Below are 20,876 nucleotides of genomic sequence, written 5' to 3'. Positions count from 1 at the left end.
CATTGCAATAAAGAAAACTATATTTTGTCAAAACAGGCTTTATGCTGTACAAAACACAGAGGGGTTACAATACAAAATAAACCATCTACATACTTCAAAAACACTATTTCAATCACACAAACATTCTCCCTGCCAACACCTAATCAATTCTGGGTCTATTTCCAGCTTTCGGCAGCTGATTCATCTAACAAAGGAGTCATTAAAGATGGTTAAAGTATAATAAAATAAACGTCTATTGTTCAAACATGAGGACACATATGGAAATTGAACCAGCTAGTCTAGCTGTGAATGACACAATAAAAAAAGAAGCACTAGGTAGTTCACATTCTATTACCTAATGGCATGATGGCATACAGTTACAAGCTAATAATAATGCATTCCAATAAGCAAAAAGCCACTTAATATCTCCCAAACATCTCCTTGTCTCAAAAGAGATAGAACAGCAGCAGAACCAGTGTATTATTAAGTAATTTCAGATATTATATGGAAAGGTAATAATAAAAGACAAGGACAACAAATAAGTGAATGTAAACTTTGCACAACATGAAGGGATTTGTCCCATCTCTGGGGCTCGAACCAAAAACAAATCCCTGTCTTGATCAAAATTTAAACTGAAGGCTCCAAGTAGAAGTGACCAGGCCATCAGAAGATGCCGCTTGGCAGCTCCTTGCTAAACATGCCATCAAAGTCCAGCTCTCTGCTCATCAGATCCTCCTCTACGCTCTCCAGTGCCCACTGATGGTCCGTCAGTTCCAGTGCCTCCCACTCCGCCTGAAATCAAGGACAGACGTCACATGAACAACCGAGCAAAGCCCAACCACATTAATGAATTATGCTAAAACCACTGCGGTATACACCTTGAAAGCTTTATTTGTATCTGCAGGCATGGCCATGGCTGCACCACTCATCTGCTCCTGCATGATCCTCGACTGATCTGCACCTGTGGGGATTGAAAAACATATATTGAAGTAGTCATCTTCTGGGAATGACAAATAATTATCTGAATGCAAAGGCCTTCCTCATAAGAACTTATTTGTAAATATCACTGACCAGGATGTATCTGTACCCAAGCCTTAAACATGTAACTCTCAGATTGTGTGTATTGAAATGAAATATTGTTTTCATGCTCATAGTCCTGTGAATCAAATAACGACTTGTAGTATGACACGGTTGCTATTACTGTTGAAACCTCTGATAATCAGCATAAGTAGAATTTACATTTTCACGTTATCATCGAACAATCTGACCCGATAAAACATTCAAAATTATCTTAAATTAACAACAATTACCATTATCTTGGCCTAGGATTAATGAGTACATGCTTCGTAGTCCAAACACGTTCAAGAAATACCACGACGCCGAGCTCACCCTAGAGAATAAATGCACACAGAAAGACACAAATGTCAAGAGAGGCACACACTAGCTTAATCATTTTGAGATGAATACGCAACAACTAATGCAGTACATCTCTACAGATCTGGTTTCATTAGTTTACCAGGAGGCATCCAGTGAAAGCAGCTCTACTCCTTGCTGAAGCATGGGCTTGAAGCGCAGAGTGAGAGGGAAGGGAACCTTAGCTGTGTGGAAGAGAGTGAAGAAAGAACTTAATGTAGGATTCACATATAAACTACATCTTATCTGGTAGCAAGACACATTCAGAGTTATTTTTTGTGTGGGTCACATTCTGCCAGATCTGTGAGAGAGTGACATAATTACTTGTTACAAATCCGGAAAAGGTCCAGTTGATCCAGCCTCCAATGAGGATCATGGGAAGAACATTGGTGACATTTCCTTTCATCATGTCGGTCAGCATGCTGGGATCTGTGAAAAGAGACAAACCGCACTCAATGAACTTCTTGCTAAGTACTGTTTAAATATATATATGCATGTTTTGCACAAACAAATTAGGCACAAAACACAGAAAGCCAAATTGTTGAGTGACAGACATTTTTTATTTAACAATTTACAATGTGCATTTTAACGCTAAAGGTTGCGTCATCATATCATGTTCAGTGGTAAATACTTAAAATGATTACCTGTCATTGGAGAGGGTGGAACAACCTTTCTTTTGGTCTTCTTGAAAAATCCATCTTCTTGATTATTGAAGAAGAACTTCCTCATCAAAAAAGACTAAAACAAGGAGAGATATTTAGTAACATTGTCCGACACGCCGTGACAAACAAATGCAAAGACCAGTGGTTTTGTATTGAGTGCATTTCATATATGGTGGACAATAACTCGTACATGTGTCGGAGATGGATGATGACATTTGCTACCTGTTTGGGGATGTATTTTCCATTTTCTCTGAGGATTCTGCTCCGAATAAGAACCTGGCTGGATTTGGAGAAGAAGGTAAACTGATTAATTCACATGAATTTCAAGTGTTTGTTTGATACGATCAACCTCACAATTAAAGATGACCTACCTGTCAGAAACCTGTTCTAACGTCAACTTCTTGTCACTTTGAAGAAGAATGGATACATAATGCCGTATCACCCCGACTAGAAACGTGATGAAGACAATGGGCAACACCACCCAAAGCCGGATATTAGAGTCCAGCAGAAGCTCCGGCTCAGCCATCCAGCCTCGTAGCTTAACTGAAGAATGAAACAACGCGAGCGTAAGAGAAATGCGTTCAATACACAGCAAGCAAGTTAAACACAGCTTTAAGCAGTCTCAACTATTGAGGTAAGCTTCTAACTAATGTAAGGCGTTGCTATTGTGATAGTTTACTAAATTACTCAAATGTAACATAGCTATAGCTAAACCACAGAGCTGTCATTCCATTTAGTTAGCTTGCTAGCCAGCGTCATTACCGTAACTAATAGGTCACGTACGTTATCAAGCTAACGAGCTAACGTTAAACCACCTAATCTACGCTCCACGGCAAAGAGTACAAAAACAACCTGTTGTCTACCAAAACCAGCAGCAACAATGAATGTAATCCACCACCGATTAGCTGACGCTAGTGGTTCGCTAATGGTAACGTTAGCACCAGCTGGCTACCTTGCTCCTGGTGCCCGGGGTCACAGTTTGTGGGAGCTGGAGAGTCGTCTGAAGCGCAGTGTTGACCACTTGCAATGTGTTTTTACAACAGCTGCGAGGGACGCAAAGCATACGCTTTGTGAGGTAGTTCAAAAATAATTAAAACAACATTTAACAGTTCGAATCCACTGCTGCGGCCATCGTGTTGAGGTATGAGAGCTTACTGTCTGTGGATGAGAGCAGATTTCTGCTTCTGCAGATCATCCGCACCTCACCGGGACTGCAGCGACACCCAGCGGTGATGGGGGGAACTGCCAGCCCGTGCCACCCAAGCGTTCCTCTGTCAGAGATGTAACCGCACCAGTGGTGGAAGACATACTCTGTAACTTAAGTAAGAATAGCAATATCACAGCATACAAATGATCTACAGGTAAAACTCCTACATAAAAAAAAGTATAAAAGTATTGGCATCAAAATGCACATTAAGTACTGAAAGTAAAAGCACTCATCATGCAGAATAGCCCATTTTAGAACCATATATATTATATTATTGTATTATAATCATTGTACATCACTTTAAAGTTGCAGCTGATAAAGCTTGATCAATCAATCTACTTTTGATACTGCTGGCTAATAAGTAAACGTCCCTTAAGGATACATGAAGTCTTATTTCGTATTCATCTTAACCTGCAAAGTAACTAACTAAAGGTATGGAATTTATGTAGTTAATTACAAAGTACAATATTTCTCTTTGAAATTTAGTGTAGTAGAAGTCGAAGTATTAAGTAGCAGAAAAATGTACAAGTACCTTACATGATTAAATTAAATGTCCTTAGTTACTTTCCATCACTGAACTGCACACAATAAATAGTAGGTGACATGTTGTAGGTTACAGCAACCAAATAAAGGAGGAATAGCAATTTCATACGGTTTCTTTATTTGCTTCCACATTTTAAATACAGTAAAAGCGTAACAATTTAATTTGAGTTCAACACAAGGCCATTGTAATTGTATATAATTTAACATATCTCTATTATAGTCCTATTGATGCACATGTAGGAATGAAAGTCGTGAAAATATGGGCTAATTGTATGTATTAAAAGTGCAGAGACTGAAAGGAATTGTATAACACTGAAACAAGCACAACAAATAGACACATGTCGTATATTTAGAAATGAATGATGGCAAGGGACATATTGGGAAACAGGAAGCAGCCTACTATTGTGACCAGGTTTAGGACAAGTAATATGGATTTATAGATATTTTATTTTCTTTCTTAATGGATCAGACACAGAACCAGATTTATTGACCATGTGTTTTTAGACAAGGCAAACTGTTTGGCCTCCTAACTGCATCGAGAGCGCTGTGTCAGCGGTATAAAGATATACAATGAGGCCTGTGTAGATTTAACCAACACTTGAAGTGATATATTATTACTTACATATGATTCAATCAATGTCAATTGCTCTGCTCTTCTATTTTTTAAGTACAGTAGATGTTTTGATCATTTCCACAGGGAGGGAGCGTTATCATTCAATGTTTGTTGTGTGCGCTGTGGTCTCCTGACCAGGAGGGGGCGGTATAGCGCGATGCATCTGTTTGCCATCAGACTTTAATAGAGAAGAAGACTACTGACTAAGAAACTGAAGATAGAAAAAAACCTTCTAGCTTGGAACCACTCCGGTAACCAACAGATAAAGCAGTCTGTGTTATCAAAACGGTATGTAACATGAAGTTGAATTTTTTTCTGCTGACGTAAGCTAAATAACGTAAGTCAACGTAAGGTCTCGGAAGCTATAAAACGTCAAAGCTAACGTCCACCGCACATAACTAACGTTAGTTAAACTGGCCTGCTTGCTAATGTGTTAGCAAAGGCCCGGGTCAGCTTTCATATCAGCTTTTTAGCTAACGTTTCATACACTTGTGATTGTTCTACAGAGTTCCGTGATCAAACGTGTCTCCATTAAACCATGGGAGCTGATAAAAGGTGAGCTGGACATCCTTCAACACGGAAGTGGCACATATATTCAGTGTATTCGCGCTGAAGCTCCCTCTTCCTCTGTTGCAGGCTTAGTCGGAGTGAACGTAGTGGAAGATATGGCTCTGATGGGAGGAGAGAGGACTCAGAATGGCACGATAGACTGGGTAGAGACGTGGAGAGGGATCATGACCGACAATGGGGTGATGACAGACCTCGAGAACGTTTCGATGAGCGCAGAGACAGTCCAGAGGTCAGTGGATAGCAATAAGTTTGTCAGCTCATGTTACTTTCACACATGTAACAGGAAAATACAAAACATCTCGGTTCATAATAACAGTATTATTTATTTTCTCTTGCCTGCAGCAGCAGAGGAGCCGAAAGCGGCGCAATAGTGACAGATCTGATGATGAGTACGACGGGGATTATCCAGACCAGGACTACAAAACGGAGGAGGAGGAGGAGGAGGAGGAGAGCAAGACCATCATGCTGAGGGGCCTCTCTCTCCATGTCACAGAGGATGATGTAAGCCCACCAGCCCCACTGATGCTTTTTAAGAGTAAAGCCACACCCAGCAAGATGGGTGTAGCTGTTTCGTGACGAACAGCAAATCCCTTACAAAGAGTGTGAGGGTATTAGCGGCGGAGGGGTGAATCTGCTGATTACGGGAGGTTTTGGCTTCATTCAGTCCGGCTTTACCGCAAATTCTGAGGATTTCTTCGGGCAGTTTGTTTCGTTTCGGACGATGAGTTTTTTTTGAGGACTGCAATTAATGTCAGTAAGGAAGAGGCAGCGCACCTTTTCTCAAAACAGGGAAGTGACATGGGGTTGGTTTATTGGAACTGATGGAGAAATGTTGTAAATGTGAGGCAGAACAATGAGGAGTTGTATTCGGATTAATTTGACCCTCTGCTCCAATCCTCCAGATACGCTCATCACTCGAGCAGCTCCAGGGGCCCCAGCCTGTGGACATTCGCCTGATGAAGAAAAGGACAGGTGAGTGCTGAGTGTCTCACGTTCACCTTCACACTCTGTCTTACAACCCACATTCCCTATTTATTTATTTATTTATTGCAACTCTTGAAAAAAAAATACTACTCCAAATGCAACTGTCAGGGGATCCTTTGTCTGGTTTTCATAGTATCGCCAGGTAAGGAGGTAACTGTATGTGCTATTCCTCGACCGTTTTTTATGTACAGACATGAAATGTTATGGTAAACAAAATCCCCATCCCCTTTGACCTTGTAAGCACCCTTCCCACCTCCATTTTTTTGATTTGAGTTGGAGTGTACAAGCCCATTGTGAGTCTGAATGTTGCACCAAAAGCATTCTAACTAACACGCCTCCCGTCTATATTTGAATGCTGTCTCTAGGTATAAGCCGAGGTTTCGCCTTCGTGGAGTTTTATCACTTGCAAGATTCTACACGATGGATGGAGACCAATCAGGTTGCCTTTAACAATCACCAAGTTTCCAGTTATTCTTGGAGATTAGAGCCTCAGTTAACCGACACATGACTGATCATTGAGAGCTGTGCATATTTGCAATAGACAGATGTTGGTGTTTAGTTGCAGGACTGTATCATAACAGTGGGCACGCAAAATCTGTGATTATCAAACGTAAATGTGTTTGACAATTGTCTGATTTTATTTGTATACAGCAGCTTTTTCGACATTAGTCTCAACTGCTTAGTTTACTCAATGCTAGGAGTTCAGTGTTGAGTCACTGTATACAGGAATGAAGTCTTTAGTCGGCTCTGTTACAAATATGAGAACATATTCAGGGCCTTAAGCTAAACATGTGTTTGCCCCTCATGAAAGAAGACTGAACAGTGGTTCCATAGCACATTCTGCTCCAGCTCAGTCACTCGGATATTTTCTCATCTCCATTTAAAATCCGAAGGCTGGAGTGAGACATGGACGAGCTGGCAGCACTCCGATCCCAAACACTTAGAACCCGTTTGTTTTCAGACCTCGTACACAAAACTGCAGTGTTCTCTCTAAACTTCACTTTCTACCTCTGTTCCCCTTTTTTACTCCCTGAGACACTCTCCCTAAGCAGCTACGGGTGTAAGCCTAGCCACTCTTTCCCGTTCCAGCTGCTCTCACTCCTCTCGGTGGAGTCTGAAATAACTGGTGGCCTTTGACTCCGCAGAACAAGTTGGCGATCCAGGGCAAGAGCATTGCGGTGCACTACAGCAACAGGAGACAGAAGTTTGAAAACTGGCTTTGCAATGCAGTGAGTACAACTTTATTTGCCTTTGTACCGTTAGCGGTTTTTGATTATATTGTTTTAACTGATGCACCTTATCCTGTTCCTTCACACCACTTTAATGATATACTCATACATGTATGTGTAAATATGCTATATATTTACTTAGCTTTTGTATTATCAGAAGATACATTCTATCCATTCTTTAATTCCGTTTCACCTTCCAAGTCTTTCGTGTATTTCATCCTCTATTTTGCCCACGTATTTCTCTCCGGGAGGATCATTCAAAAGATCAGGAAACACTAAATACCTCGGTCATACACCGAGTAAAAAATAGGATAAATACAAAACTATGTCAAAAAAAAGAAATTTGGTGCTAAACTGTGATCTCAGAATGATATATTCTATATATTTTTTCTTTAAACAACATTGTCATTGGTTTATCACAGTGTGGCCTGTACAATTTCCGGAAGAGGCTGAAGTGTTTCAGGTGTGGAGCAGCCAAAGTTGGTGAGTTGATACTTCAACAAACTCTAAGTATAAGTTTTTTCTTCCTGCATGTGTCCCGCACTACTTTCTGTCAGTGGCCCGCCCTGACTAGTGTTAACCTGTGTGTGTCCCTCTGCCTCGTCTTTGCTGAGTACAGATGTAGAGCCACTAAGTGGTTTAACTGCTGAGTCTCAACAGCCAGGAGATTACAATGGAGACAGTAAGTGACTTTTCCACCACATATTCAAATAGTACGTTCCCCAAGTGATCGTATTCCACATTCATTCTTGGACACGTTGTTTTGTTTACAGCAATCATTTTGAGAAACATTGCTCCTCTTTCAACTGTTGATGGAATTTTGAACATCTTGGCCCCATATGCCAACCTGTCGGCGGGCAACATCCGCCTCATCAAAGACAAGCAAACGGGACAGAACAGAGGCTTTGCCTTTGTTCAGCTCTCCTCTCCCCTGGTACGTTATTTCTGTAGTCATGATGTACGTATAAGTCGGTATGTTTCTTCTGGGCGTGTGCACACGTTTGACAGTTTTCATCTTCATTTCCTGTATAGGAGGCTTCTCAGCTGCTCACCATTCTCCAGAGCCTCCAGCCACCTCTAAAACTGGACGGAAAAACAATCGGTGTGGATTATGCCAAGAGTGCCAGGAAGTGAGTCATCACACACACACATACGGTTTGATTCAGTTCTCTGTTATTAGAAAATAGCACATAAAAGCTCTTTCGTATCTGAATTTAGATTCACGTTCATAATCGCATTTAACTAGAGGGTGCTTATTTGGTTGAGGCAAATTGAACGGCTAATTTTTCGTGCTGCAGATTCCAGGTTGAACTAACTGCTCCGTGTCCTTTCCAGAGACTCAACTCAGCCCGATGGGATCAGAGCAAGCGCTCTCTCTGTGGCCAGCACAGCCATTGCTGCCGCTCAGTGGTCATCCAGCCAGGTATCGGGGTTCTACTCGTGCCGTTTTGTACTTCGAAGTCATTTTGTTGCACTTACAATTCCCTAAACTTAGTGGTGTGACATTAAAGGCAAAGAACAGCTGGTTTTAATACACATCCTTGCAAATATGGCATCTTTAAAAGTTACTACGATGGTAAAGTGTTAAAAGCTCTTGCGAACCATAGGCATAGTACAAATGGCTCGTGGATTTTTTTATATACGTTTTAACTGAATTTACAAATTTTTTGTGCAAAATATTGGCTCAGTTGCAAATGCAACTTTGTTTCGTTGGGGTTCTTGTGTGTTGCTGCTGACTTTTCTCTGTATTTCCTTGTAGTTGCAGCAAGGTTCTGGCACTGCCCTTCCAGACGGCTATCCACTGCAAACACAGGTCAGTTCGCAGTCGGCTTTATCGTGGCAGTGACTTTAAGAAGGAAGACCAGTGATTGACGACACGTTTTGTCCTCCTCATGTAGGGACAGAATTATCAATTATGGCAGCAGCCTGAAGCCTTTGCTCCTGTCATCGGAGATGGATTACGCGGAGGTAAAAAACAGGCTCAAATCACTCGGAGCTAATTAGTTGTTTCGACTGGGATTGCTAATCTATCATTACCGACTGTCTTTAGCTGCTCCAGGAATGAAGCCATTGATCCCTGCAGCCGCCGGTGTGGTCATATCCCAGACGGCTCAGGTTTACCAACCTGTCATTATCAGCCAGCCTGCCATACAGGTAGGCCGTGCATTAACACGGCATCTATGTACTACATTTAACATGTACAACTCTTGGTGTCGTCTGGTGGCTGCAAAAGTACATCATGATTTTATTCCCGCCTCACTTTCAGCCGCACCACCTGCGGGCTGTTGACGCAGCGCAGCACATTGCACCACCGGTAGCACCGGCAGCGTCCACTGCTGCAGCTGTCGTCTGTGCGGCCCCAGCTGTTAACATGACGGGTGAGATTAGTTAGCTTCACTGTGGCTCCTCTGCTTGTTGATGAATAGATCAACAAGTGACTTGTTTCATATGTCCTCTTGTTGTTTCCGTAGCTGCCCCTGACACCTCAGCATACCAGTATGAGGAGTCTTCAGGGTACTATTGTGATCCACAGACGGGCCTGTACTATGATCCCAGCAGCCAAGTATGTTCCCCGTACTCCTCCATGTGCAGCATATATTGCCAAACACTGTAATTTATTTGATCTTTACGTCCTATTTCTTCTGCTTGCCATCAACAGTACTACTATAACTCTGAGACTCAGCAGTACCTCTACTGGGACCGTGAGAAAGGGAGCTACATGCCTGCACCAGACACGGGCTTAGCCAACAGTTCCTCAGCCACGAACAGCAAAGAGCCCAAAGAGAGAAAAGAGAAGCCCAAAAGCAAGTCTGCACAGCAGGTAAATGCGTCTTTTTAAACAGTTGTTCTCCGTATGGATTATATCTCGTCATTTAAATGATATCCGTACTGACTGATAATACAATTGCAGATTGCAAAGGACATGGAGCGGTGGGCAAAAACCTTAAATAAGCAAAAAGAAAGTTTTAAGAGCGGGTTCCAAGGCTTTGGACCATCCAAGGAGGAGGAAAGGAGAGAGTCTGCAGCTGCCGATGCAGGTTTCTTCCTCTTTGAGAAGAAGGTATTTAGTCGTGACTACAAGCCCCGAGTATGTTTTGCATCGTATTAGTGTCATAGCGTACTTGGAATGGTACTAATATAGACTGAGAGGCTCACTGGGAACTCACATTCATTCAAATTCATACTTTTATAATTTATTTTGTGTGAATGAGAAGTAATCTCCTATTAGTTTCTTTTTGTTGTTAAGTTTGCTCACCCCACTCTGAGAATCACCGATGCAGCTTATTTCCGTTATTTGTTGATGAAATTTGTCGCTTCCTTTTCAGCAGGTGGGAGGTTTTGAGATGCCGTCTTTCATGATTGAACAGTTCAAGATCACAGAGCAGGAGACTTCAGCCAAGGTTTGTTTGTGCCTTTGCCTTTATTTCCACAGTGATTAATAAAGATGAATCTCGTATCATTTAATCCTTTTTGTCATATTACAGAGCGGCCTGGTTGCCGCTTACAACGGAGACAGTGACCCCGAGGAGGGCGGCTCCTGTAGAGCAGCAGACGAGGAGGGGAAAGTAACGGACAGGACGAAGATGATTTGTCTGCTGTGTCAACGGCAGTTCCCCGCCAAGGATGCTCTGCTGCGTCACCAGCAGCTCTCTGACCTCCACAAGGTGAGCCTGGAGAAACAGTGGGTGTTTGATCTGCAAGTAGCTGAGAATATTCAACATAGAACATTATTATATATATATATAATTTTTTATTTTATTTATTTTTTAATTTGTTTTATTATTTTTTTTTTTATTAGGGGGTGTAACGGTATTCGTATTGAACCGTTCGGTACGAGGCTCACGGTTCGGTACGAATGACGAACTGAAAACGTTTGAATAAAAAAAAAACCTTTTTAAAACCTTTATTTAACCAGGTAGTCCCATTTGAGATTAAAAATCTCTTTTGCAAGATGTAAGTAACAATACTACATCACATTAAGGCGCAGTTTTTTGTTTTTTATGCTTATGTGTTGCTAAGAAGACACCCCAGAAGATGGGTCACTCAGGTATAGTTCCATCATTGTTCAAAGTCAAAGAATAACTTTATGATGTTAGTTGTAATGAATAAATATATTTTAAAATCAAGTACATTTCTCTGGCATTTATAGTTTTCTACTGTACCGAAACGTACCGAACCGTGGCTCCACTGTATCGTACCGAACTGTGAATCTTTTCACATTAATTAAAGTTTCTTTCATTTGTTTAAGCAAAACTTGGAAATTCAAAGAAGATCAAAACTCACAGAAGCTGAGCTGGAGGAGATGGAGAGGAAAGAAACTGAGGTATCTGGCTCAAGAATTTACACTAATCTTTCTCTATCAGTGATTATTTTGTTTTGCAAAGTGAGGACACAATAAAGTGTCGTGGTGATTTTTTTCTTAACAGCTGAAGTACAGAGACAGAGCTGCAGAGAGAAGGGAGAAGTATGGGGTTCCTGCACCTCCTGCACCAAAGAGGAAATTCTATAAACCACCAACTCCAACCGTGTAAGACTCTCATTACACTGCAAACATCTGTGATTGTTTTTCTTTTTTTTACATAAATTTCATTCTTAACACCGTCGGTCGTTCACCCTTCAACAGAAACTATGAGCAGCCCACCAAAGACGGCCTCACGAGTGATAACATCGGAAACAAAATGTTGCAAGCGATGGGCTGGCATGAAGGCAAAGGTCTGGGGCGCCACCAGCAGGGCATCACCGCTCCCATCTCGGTGAGGACGACAACAATTCAATTATTTTGCCTTTTTCTTATCTCCCTACCAGCTCCTGGCAGATGGAATATGCATGTCAATGTGTTTTTTTCACTCGCATAGCAATTAGCAGTGTTACCTGAAGAGTAGCTGCACACAATCTGTCTCCGCTAATCACCGTCCTTTCCCCGCAGGCTTCATTAAGGACCAGGGGCACAGGCTTGGGTACTAAAGGAAGCGCCTATGAACTCTCGGCATCCGACACCTACAAGGATGCTGTTTGAAAGGCCATTTTGCACACTTAACTGAAATAGAGTGAAAAGTAACCTCACTGAACCAGGAAATATTAATATATTGTGGCCAAATGATACTGTGAATAGAAAGTCATTTCCATCGTCTCCATGTATATAATGGTGTTTTATATAACTAAATATTTTGTCATTCAAAGTATGTAAATGATGTGTATATATAACATAATATGTATGTACATATAATTATTCAGACCTGCTGAGGTTTTGTTTCTTTGAAAATCAAAAGAATCAACGTGACAAATAAATTTGACCTTTTGTGCTCAACAATACTTGATGTTTCCTCTCTTTACAGGAAACAAATTGTTACGAGAAAAATAAAATAACACAAAACAATGTTGATTTCAAGGCACCAATATGCATTGAGAATGTTTCTTTCATGTCTTGGATATATAAGATCAGAAGTGCAGACTTCATTTAAGAGGTCAGGTTAATAATGTTTGAGTATCCCTCAGACATTACAGCTTCAGCCTCCGCTATGGTTGTATGTTCCTTAAATCCGCCTATAGTTGTGCTTTAAGAGAATACCACGCTGTAATTGCAGTGACTTGGTCCTCTGGCCTGGAACGTCTTGTTCTCTGCTCTTGTTTCTTTTAATACATCCACAATCCTTAGACTCGAGGACAGGCTAGGCTTGTGTATATAAATGCTCATTTACTTTTGTACCAACATATAGAACGGGTTCATCATACAAACACTGGATCGATACCGATTCTCTGCTGAATCTCCGTCTTCCATCCCCCGCTAGACATGTCGTCCATTATTTCTGCCAGACCCTCTTTCCTGAGGCTTAATGGCCGACATGTTTTACCACCAGCTCTCGCTTCAGTGGGAATGCCAGTGACTATGAAGATGCCCAACAGAATCTTTGCTGTTCGTTTTGGGGCATTCCACCGCTCTGCTGTTTCTTGGAAGAACTGAGCGCGATAGCTTGAGGATGGACTGTTGTGTTAAGCCACACAGATACAGTGCAGCAGCTCCTGCCACCTTAATGACGGTGTTCCTAGTTATTTAATGCCGTAATGACAAATGTTCAGAGTGCGGCTGTTTAGTCCGTCATTTCTGAACTTCACCTGTTTCCTTTGGATAGGTCATGTAGGTGAATTTAAAGTCATTTGTGGTGTCTTTCTCTGTCACTAACAGTTTGGACCAACATTCAAATTCCAGTGCGAGGTTTCAGTGAAGGATTTAAGACAAACTATTAAAGCGCTAATATGTTTTCTCTGTGTGTTTTATGTACATGTCCCTGTTGTATTAACAGGTGTTTTAAAAGCATACATGTGTGTTCATTCCTATCACTAGAGGGCAGTGCCAGTTTTGGAAGGAATTTTTAAAGAATGTCCTGATTATGAATTTAGTGAGACAATATTTGCTTCCAAAACTCGCATTTTTCAGAGTACACGAATGATGTTGAATGTGATTTCATGCTGACAGTAATGTGAGTGCCTGGATTTCTTGTCAGATCAAATCTTTTCTGCATCTTGCTGTGGTTGTAGTTTTATATCTGTGCAGCTGGTTACATCGGCAGCCTCCCTCACACTGCCTGTCTCACAGTGACATGGTGATGTCCTCACTGCTGCAGGGCACAGGATGGGGGGGGGGGGATTTGGGTTTTGGGTCATAATACAACAGTCAGAATGGTTCAGCTTGAGGTTATTTTGAATCATCTCCTCTTGTTTTTCTTGAGGAAATCCTCCCTTTTTCATTTCAGTCAAGGTCTCATAGCAGGTGGCCAGAGCTCACCCAGCTCTCCTCTTCACCGAACTAAACCCGTAGTAGCCGAGTGACGGCTTTGATCTGCCTGTTGATTAATACCGCGGCACAAAATGAACTGTGCTCGCTGTCTCACAGGGACACGTGTGAATGCCTACTCAGTTTTCAGCATGGCACCGGCTCGGCTTACCGGAATCTGTGTCAGTTGACTAAGCCGTTTTGCGTAACACATTCAGTGACCACACTGAATAAAACTGTGAGAGGATGAGGTTGGCAAATGTACACCGTGTTCCAAATGTAAAGAAAAGGTGATATGATTGGGATTTCAGCTTTTTCTTTGTCCTAGAAGCAGCCTTCTTAAGTTCAACCTTGTTGAACAGCTGCCTTACATCCCTACTTTTGTCACATGTTACTGTGCCAAACTGGAGCAGGGCAGATAACTTAAGTCATGGCTTTTGCCTCAGTAAGCAGCATAATGTATTGCTTTTTTACATTTCACAACTGCAGAACAACAAATTGCATCTCTCTCTGTGTAAAACTCAACCTTGCTATCAACATTCAAACAGAAAACGTGAAGAAAGATCTGAAACAGCTGAAGTTGCGCATCACGTTTTGCTCCAGTTTTCTGTGCGCTGAGAGGAAAGAAGGCATTTAATAAAACTAGAGCAACTGCCCCTGATGTAGAGGAAACATGAAATGTTGAAATAGATTGGACGATGTGTTTTGTTTCAACCTGAGGAGCAGTGACGTGGAAAATTGATTCTAAAAAAACAAGAACTAAATCATCAGGCAAGCTGAAAGGAAAATGTTGGATGTGACTGTACAAGTATGACAAGGAGAAGGTTATACAGTCACGACAAAAGAAATTGGACATTTGTGCACAAACATGAGGAATAAATGCATGAAAAACAGAAGGACCCACACTGGTAATACTGGCGTCTCATGCAGGCAAGTCGCTTAAAACTGGCCAGCTGTCCAAACAGGAGGAAACTGAATTCAATAACTGAGGAACTTATGAGCTCCATTCATTTAGAAAGAGTTTAGATGTGTGATTAAAGCTGAGCATTCATAAAATGAGGTATGTCAACTTCATTATTTAAAAAATGTTTGGGATGGTTCTCCCATGGACAACTTTATGATACCATCTATGGCGGGAGGATAAGTTTGAGTTTGGATGTTATTAACCTAGTTCATTGATAACATAGCCTGTTTTAAGAATGCACCAGTGTTTGGTGGTATTATGCACAAGACAATGTCAAACTTGGAAAATATTTTTTAATAATTAAGTATTCTCTCACAAGTGTTGTTTTGCTGATTACATTTATGTTGCATGGATGAATAGGATTCATCCTCTGGGGACTATGAATGTCTGTACCACATCTAATGGCAGTCAATCCAAACGTTGAGATATTTCAATCTGGACCAAAGTGGTGGACTGACTGACTGGCATTCCCATCCAATGAGCCATGTCACTAGCATGGCTAAAATGACATATTGTGATCGTGGTCTGTAACAACAAATCCTCCTGTTGTTGATCATTTCATATTGCCATATTATTAAGTTTAAATTTCAGTTCATGTTTGTTCATGAACTTCATGGTAAACAACACAAAACAGCAGAATATTCGACATCAGAACTTTTTTTTAACAATTCTGAAATGTAAAAGTTGTAGTTCATGTGTAAGGGACAAATTATTTACATTGCAAGCCAACTAAGCAAAACCTTTATCCCAGAATGTGTTTTCCTTCATCGCTGCTGGCCATACTTTGTTCCACGCTGACCTTCTTCCCTCTTTGGGCCTCGATGTTTCAGTTCCCTCGTCCTGGAACGGCTATGCTGCTCCTTCAGGGAATTCCTCCTGTAGAGAGGAATAATGCTCGGGACCAGTGGGGGTGTGTGTGTGTGTGTGTGTGTGTGTGTGTGTGTGTGTGTGCGTGCATGTACAATACAGTGCAGGCTCTTTGATGGCAAAAGAGGAGGATGGGCAGGTGGCCCAAGTATGTTTATGTGTGTAGGAGAGGGGACACTTTGTGAACTTCTTCTGTAAAAACTTTCTCAGATGATTGAAGTCTGGCGAGGATAACAAACATCATCCCCCTGGTATGACAGATGTCTCCTCTTGATATATGCTTCAGAAACTCCCTGATTACTCTCGCTTACCGAGTCATGATGTAACATTTACTGTTGCTGACAATATGTCGTTTTGTTTTCAACTGATGTGTCCTATTTGGTTGTGTAAAATGAAATCAGACTATATTTTCCCAAGTGTTGCTTTCTGTAGACTCAAACAGCATGTAAAACAATCCATCTCCATGTCAGTTGAACAAACTAACTCCACTGATGAAGACAGTGTGATATGGTTGAAAGCAAAGAAACAAGTACAATTTGAGTTGGGATTGTGAAACTGCATTACATTACATTACTGTCATTTAGCCGACGCTTTTATCCAAAGCGACTTACAATTCAGATTCTATCACATTTCTAAACCATAGGCGCAGCTACGGGAGCAATTTTGGGGTTAAGTGTCTTGCTCAAGGCTAGCGGAGCCGGAGCCGGGGATCGAACCGCCGATCGAACCGCCGATCGAACCACCAATCCTCTGGTTGAAGGACGGCCCTGCTCTCCACCTAGCCAACTATTTTCAAGCTTGTATATCAACAGATCCATCTCTAGCACCACTGACCATTGATGAAGCCCATGTTATACAGTTGAAAGCTCAGGAAAAAGCTAGTAGCTAGTTGGGTTTGTTGTGTCACATCACAGAAAATGATTTACATTTTTTTCTTTTAAATCACTGATTCAAAGAAAATGTGTGTCCATTTGTAAATGTTGAGGGATCAATTATAGGGTTATAAAAAAATGACTCTCCCCCAAATAATCAGGTAAAAATCATAAAGTGAAACCAATGCTGAAAATGTAGAAAAGAAAATAAGCAATTGAATGACTGTTGAGACATTTGATATGGGTCATATTCCGCTCCTTTTTATTTATTAACGGTATTAATGTAAACAAACCTGATGAGCAGGCATGTTATTTTCTTGAACACCTACAAACTGACTGATGCCTGCAGTCACCAAGGCATGCGCCAAGTGTCGTCAGTGTTAGCTGACGTTCACGCAGCGTGACTCTGTGTCACCACCACACTCGATTCACAAGGCTTTAATAAACCTTCACCAAACGGCCGGTGGTCCTACATGAAGCACCGTCTCACTGAAACCTGCTCTCGGGTAATTGCATAACCACATAGTTTCCACGGCGCGGCCATTACTTGCTCATCCATGAGCGGACCATGTTGCTTTGGATAAAGCACACAGTGACTAGCATCTCTTCCTCGCACGATGAATGCACTAGAAGATTGACCTGAATTGAATTTGATTGCAGCATCTTCCAGCAGGGCTCAGCAAAAAAAAAAAAAAAAAAATGCTGAATGGGTTTAGTGGTTTGTGATGAGATCTTTTCTTCTGGTTTCTCCTAATTATGTCCATGGTGAGAGCTGTGGGGCTGTGGAGGATGAACAGGAGGACACAAATGAAGCTCTACACTTGTGATGGAAGCTCCTTGGAAAAGACCCACAGTCGAGATAGTTTTAAATCTCATTGAAGTCAGTCGAGTGAAGATGAGAGAGACTTTTATAGGGTGTGGGATATTAACAGTCTAAAGGAAAGGAGATTTGTACAAATTAAAATAATCGGCTGGTTTTATTTTATTTTTCTAGAACCTGCCTTTGAAAAGTTTAAATCCACTCATGAATCTACAGTCGCCAAAAGTTATAAGCTGTAATATTGTTACGCAGATTTGCCTGACCTCCCAGAAGTCACAGTCTCCCATTGTTTTCAGAAATCCATTCAAAGCTGTTCAGAAGGCTGTACTGCTTTGTTCATGTTCAATCGTGTGTGCATTGCAGTTTGTGCAAAGGTGAATTATCGCTTTTTGCTATGCCACCACATTCTTTTGGTGAGAGCAGGACAAAATGAAACTGCTTTTGATCAACAAATCATAATGAAGACGCACATTGCATGTAGTTTAGCTCATTATTTTGGAAACAGTGCAGTCTAAAACTGAGTGCTATGTCTTTGCCAGAGATTCTACCAACCAGCAATGAAATGATGAAGTGATCAAAGTACACCTGTGATCTCTGCACAAAGACAGAAAGAATGCAGCCAGACACTATTGTCCTTTACCTGTTGTGTGCCTTTCAGCGGTCATATGGTCCACGACTTGTCCAGTCTGAAATAACTCAAAAACTATTCGATGGATTGCAATGAAATGTTGTGCAGACATTCATGCTCCCACAGGATGAATTGTAATAGCTTTGATGTCATCTAGCGCCACATTCAGACAACATTTTAGTTGGTCCAATACTTTGGTATATGGAGTAGTGACTGGAAAACTGATATCTCCATCAGCCTCAACTGTACCCAGTTGGCGATTTGAGTGAGGATGAGAGGGGAATGTTATCCCCCTTGTTAGCAAAATGACCAAAATACACGACCCCTTGTTAACCAGCCTCTCCATCACCCAGAGAGAGCGCAGAGGGGTTACGGTGAATATGTTAGTCTAGTCTGCCTGACTCCCTGATCCTTCATCTGATTGAGGTTTGTGCCATTATAGACCCCGCCATGGCTCGGAAATATCAGTAGCCTAACTGTGCCGTGTACTGATAAATCCATGGCACTGTCTGTGGTGCTGAAGCAGCAGATTTGTAATGACTTTTTTCTGAATCTTGCCCTTCTGTCAGTTTTGTCTTGGATCTTAAATATTCTTCAGAATAAATGATATTTAGAGCTATTTAGCAAACATTAGCACGCTAACATGCTAAACCAAGACGTTTAACATGGTAAACATTTGACCTGCCAATCCTCAACATGCTAGCATTGCCACTGTGAACATGTTAATGTGGCGACATTATCATTAAGCTCGAAGCTCTGTGCCTGACGGAACCTCAAGCATGCCTGTAGTCTTGTTGATGTCGATTTATATTTGTAATAACATTAGAACAACCGTGTATTACTATTTGGAAATGAGTATTTTGTGCGCGGTGTTCCCCATTTCAGTGTAGTTACTTGAAACGAATAGGGTCAGAGTACCCCGACCTATGAATGTCACTACAGCTCAAATACATGAATTGCTGCCAAACTTCATTATTCATGCATCATCTCTGCTCTGTGGTCATCTGACTTGTGTTGTGTTGCAACCTTTGCTATACCCAGTTTCTATGGTTACACCTTACTGTGCACTGCTCTTGGCATTCAGAAATACCTCTGGAGCACTGCCTCACTATTTAAGCTGACGGATAGGTGAGGCAAGGTGGGATTGATACAGCCACCATTAAAAGAAGAAAGAGCAGGGGGAGTTCCAGCTGAATGAAAAGCCTCCAGAGCTATGTTGCCGGATGTCCTTTGCTTCACCCTCTCCTCATTAGTTTAGAGCTTCAATCAGCATACCAACGTGTTATTTGTGAAAAGGAAGAGGAACAACCAGAGGACAGTGCTTATTAAATGAAACCATTAAAGCACACACACACTTGAGATTCTGTCTTTGATCTATAGCATAGCCTACATCTGTTGAGCTCCTCTGCTGACCTCTGGGATGCACCAGCCACATTCTCAGCATCTCTGGCCCTTTCCTCTATGGGTAGCCATTCCCCACTGGGTCAACCCCAAAGCAGATGTTGAGCTCGTATGTTCCAAAGGTTAAATGTCCTCGGCTTTCCACAAGGTCGGGCTTACAAAGGAAACTGTGGTTGCTGTCTCATTCAGGGGTGAGATGACAGTATTTGTGAGAGAAAGTGTAGAATGTATCAGCTCATAATTGTCTTGGGTTTTTGTATTGCAAATACAGGTCGATCTATACAACGTTTGCATGCAGGTTGGGTAATGAATGCCTTATAAATGAGTAAGTTTATGTGGAAAATGTGGGTTTGGCTCTTCCTGTCCCCCATGAATGCAGATGAATATGAACACCAGCTAGAGAGTGAAGAAAGACTAACCCTGGAGCAATGTGACATCAAAACGCGCCATCGCCGATGACCTAGAAATGGAGCGTGCGTAGGAAACAGATCAGTTAGCTGTTTACGTCGTTGAATACGTGGAATTTTTTTTTAAGGAACCAATTGGAGATTCAATACATGCATGGTGTCACTGTCTCAGTCTCACTGTCTCAAAATGCGCGCTCAAGCACGACGATAAATCCGTGAGTCGGATGAAATATACCCCGTCAGCATCACCGTGTGAAATGACAAGCTCCACTTCCAACACCTAAAAGCAGCGGAAACGACCCTTTAACCGACCGACGCATAAACGTAGCGCGGGTTCATCATTTCCAAAAGATTAAAGAAAAAGGCGCGTGCTAAAGAAGGGGGTTCTCGTGTCCCCGCGCGCACACTGGCTTCGCAACAGCACAGCATACACACAACATTTATTTGATTGGGGTCGATGTGCGTGCGTGTAGGCGGAACCCGGCGCACTCTTCACATCCCACTTTTGAGAAGATTGCGCGGACAATTCGGTGGGAAACACATGACATGAACTCAGTTTGGAGGGAAAGCGGACGGATGTAGTGGGACAGAGGCAGGTCGACACGCCACGGGTCGAGACAGAGCCGAGCAGCGAGCGGAGGCGAGATCTGCGTGGAGATATTCGGAGTTGGAGGAGGACGCTGGTACTTCTCTGGTAAGGCACTGACAGGATGCTGGACGCGTTAACGGTGACGTTTAGCCCTCACGACATAACGTTTTTTTATTTTTACTTATCAACGAGCATGTTTTTCCACAGCGATGGGGATATATATATATATGACATTACATAAAACCCAAACGATGCTCTTCATGCGTGTATGTGCTGCAAAGCCCGCTTGTGACGTTGATTTAACAGCTTTTAAATGCAAAGTAAAAGTCAAGTTGAGACAGCGTTGTTGTGGTCCT

The 20,876-nt window shown here is 41.9% G+C and overlaps 3 protein-coding genes across 3 annotated transcripts in view; 2 read left to right on the top strand and 1 right to left on the bottom strand.

Annotated features, from left to right (window-relative positions):
• Positions 1 to 38: 38 nt before the first annotated feature.
• On the bottom strand, positions 39 to 3,208 carry emc3 (ER membrane protein complex subunit 3). Its single transcript, XM_079297055.1, has 9 exons — positions 3,007 to 3,208; positions 2,426 to 2,597; positions 2,277 to 2,334; positions 2,037 to 2,130; positions 1,717 to 1,821; positions 1,496 to 1,577; positions 1,290 to 1,369; positions 858 to 940; positions 39 to 771 (listed from the first exon to the last, which is right to left on the bottom strand). Exons 2-9 carry the CDS (start codon positions 2,578 to 2,580, stop codon positions 643 to 645), a joined length of 786 nt encoding a protein of 261 aa, XP_079153181.1. The 5' UTR covers positions 2,581 to 2,597; positions 3,007 to 3,208; the 3' UTR covers positions 39 to 642.
• A 1,402-nt stretch (positions 3,209 to 4,610) lies between these two features.
• LOC306775048 (RNA-binding protein 5-like) lies at positions 4,611 to 12,577 on the top strand. The gene is made up of 25 exons (XM_079265259.1): positions 4,611 to 4,705; positions 4,924 to 4,972; positions 5,054 to 5,216; positions 5,330 to 5,488; positions 5,890 to 5,959; positions 6,337 to 6,410; positions 7,117 to 7,200; positions 7,623 to 7,683; positions 7,820 to 7,882; positions 7,974 to 8,134; positions 8,233 to 8,330; positions 8,536 to 8,623; positions 8,960 to 9,013; positions 9,099 to 9,168; positions 9,251 to 9,354; positions 9,467 to 9,578; positions 9,672 to 9,763; positions 9,860 to 10,021; positions 10,112 to 10,261; positions 10,527 to 10,601; positions 10,686 to 10,865; positions 11,450 to 11,524; positions 11,628 to 11,728; positions 11,825 to 11,954; positions 12,128 to 12,577. Exons 2-25 carry the CDS (start codon positions 4,956 to 4,958, stop codon positions 12,215 to 12,217), a joined length of 2,433 nt encoding a protein of 810 aa, XP_079121385.1. The 5' UTR covers positions 4,611 to 4,705; positions 4,924 to 4,955; the 3' UTR covers positions 12,218 to 12,577.
• A 7,912-nt stretch (positions 12,578 to 20,489) lies between these two features.
• The window catches only part of LOC306775915 (sodium-coupled neutral amino acid transporter 3-like), a 31,397-nt gene continuing 31,010 nt past the window's right edge, over positions 20,490 to 20,876 (top strand). The window contains exon 1 of the mRNA XM_079266484.1: positions 20,490 to 20,625. The gene's annotated coding sequence lies outside the window, so the exon portion shown is untranslated. The remainder of the gene's footprint in view (positions 20,626 to 20,876) is intronic.

The sequence above is a fragment of the Melanostigma gelatinosum genome (assembly GCF_949748355.1).
Source record: "Melanostigma gelatinosum genome assembly, chromosome: 3".
In the NCBI taxonomy this organism is placed as follows: domain Eukaryota; kingdom Metazoa; phylum Chordata; class Actinopteri; order Perciformes; family Zoarcidae; genus Melanostigma; species Melanostigma gelatinosum.
This window is presented reverse-complemented; position numbering and strand designations above follow the sequence as displayed.

Coding starts and splice junctions, on each gene's coding strand:
- emc3 (XM_079297055.1), bottom strand. CDS start 2,580: ATGGCTGAGCCGGAGCTTCTGCTGGACTCTAATATCCGGCTTTGGGTG. Junction 1,370..1,495: donor CTTTCACTGGATGCCTCCTG/GTAAACTAATGA, acceptor TTTATTCTCTAG/GGTGAGCTCGGCGTCGTGGT. Junction 772..857: donor ATACAAATAAAGCTTTCAAG/GTGTATACCGCA, acceptor CCTTGATTTCAG/GCGGAGTGGGAGGCACTGGA.
- LOC306775048 (XM_079265259.1), top strand. Junction 7,684..7,819: donor GTGTGGAGCAGCCAAAGTTG/GTGAGTTGATAC, acceptor TGCTGAGTACAG/ATGTAGAGCCACTAAGTGGT. Junction 10,866..11,449: donor AGCTCTCTGACCTCCACAAG/GTGAGCCTGGAG, acceptor CATTTGTTTAAG/CAAAACTTGGAAATTCAAAG.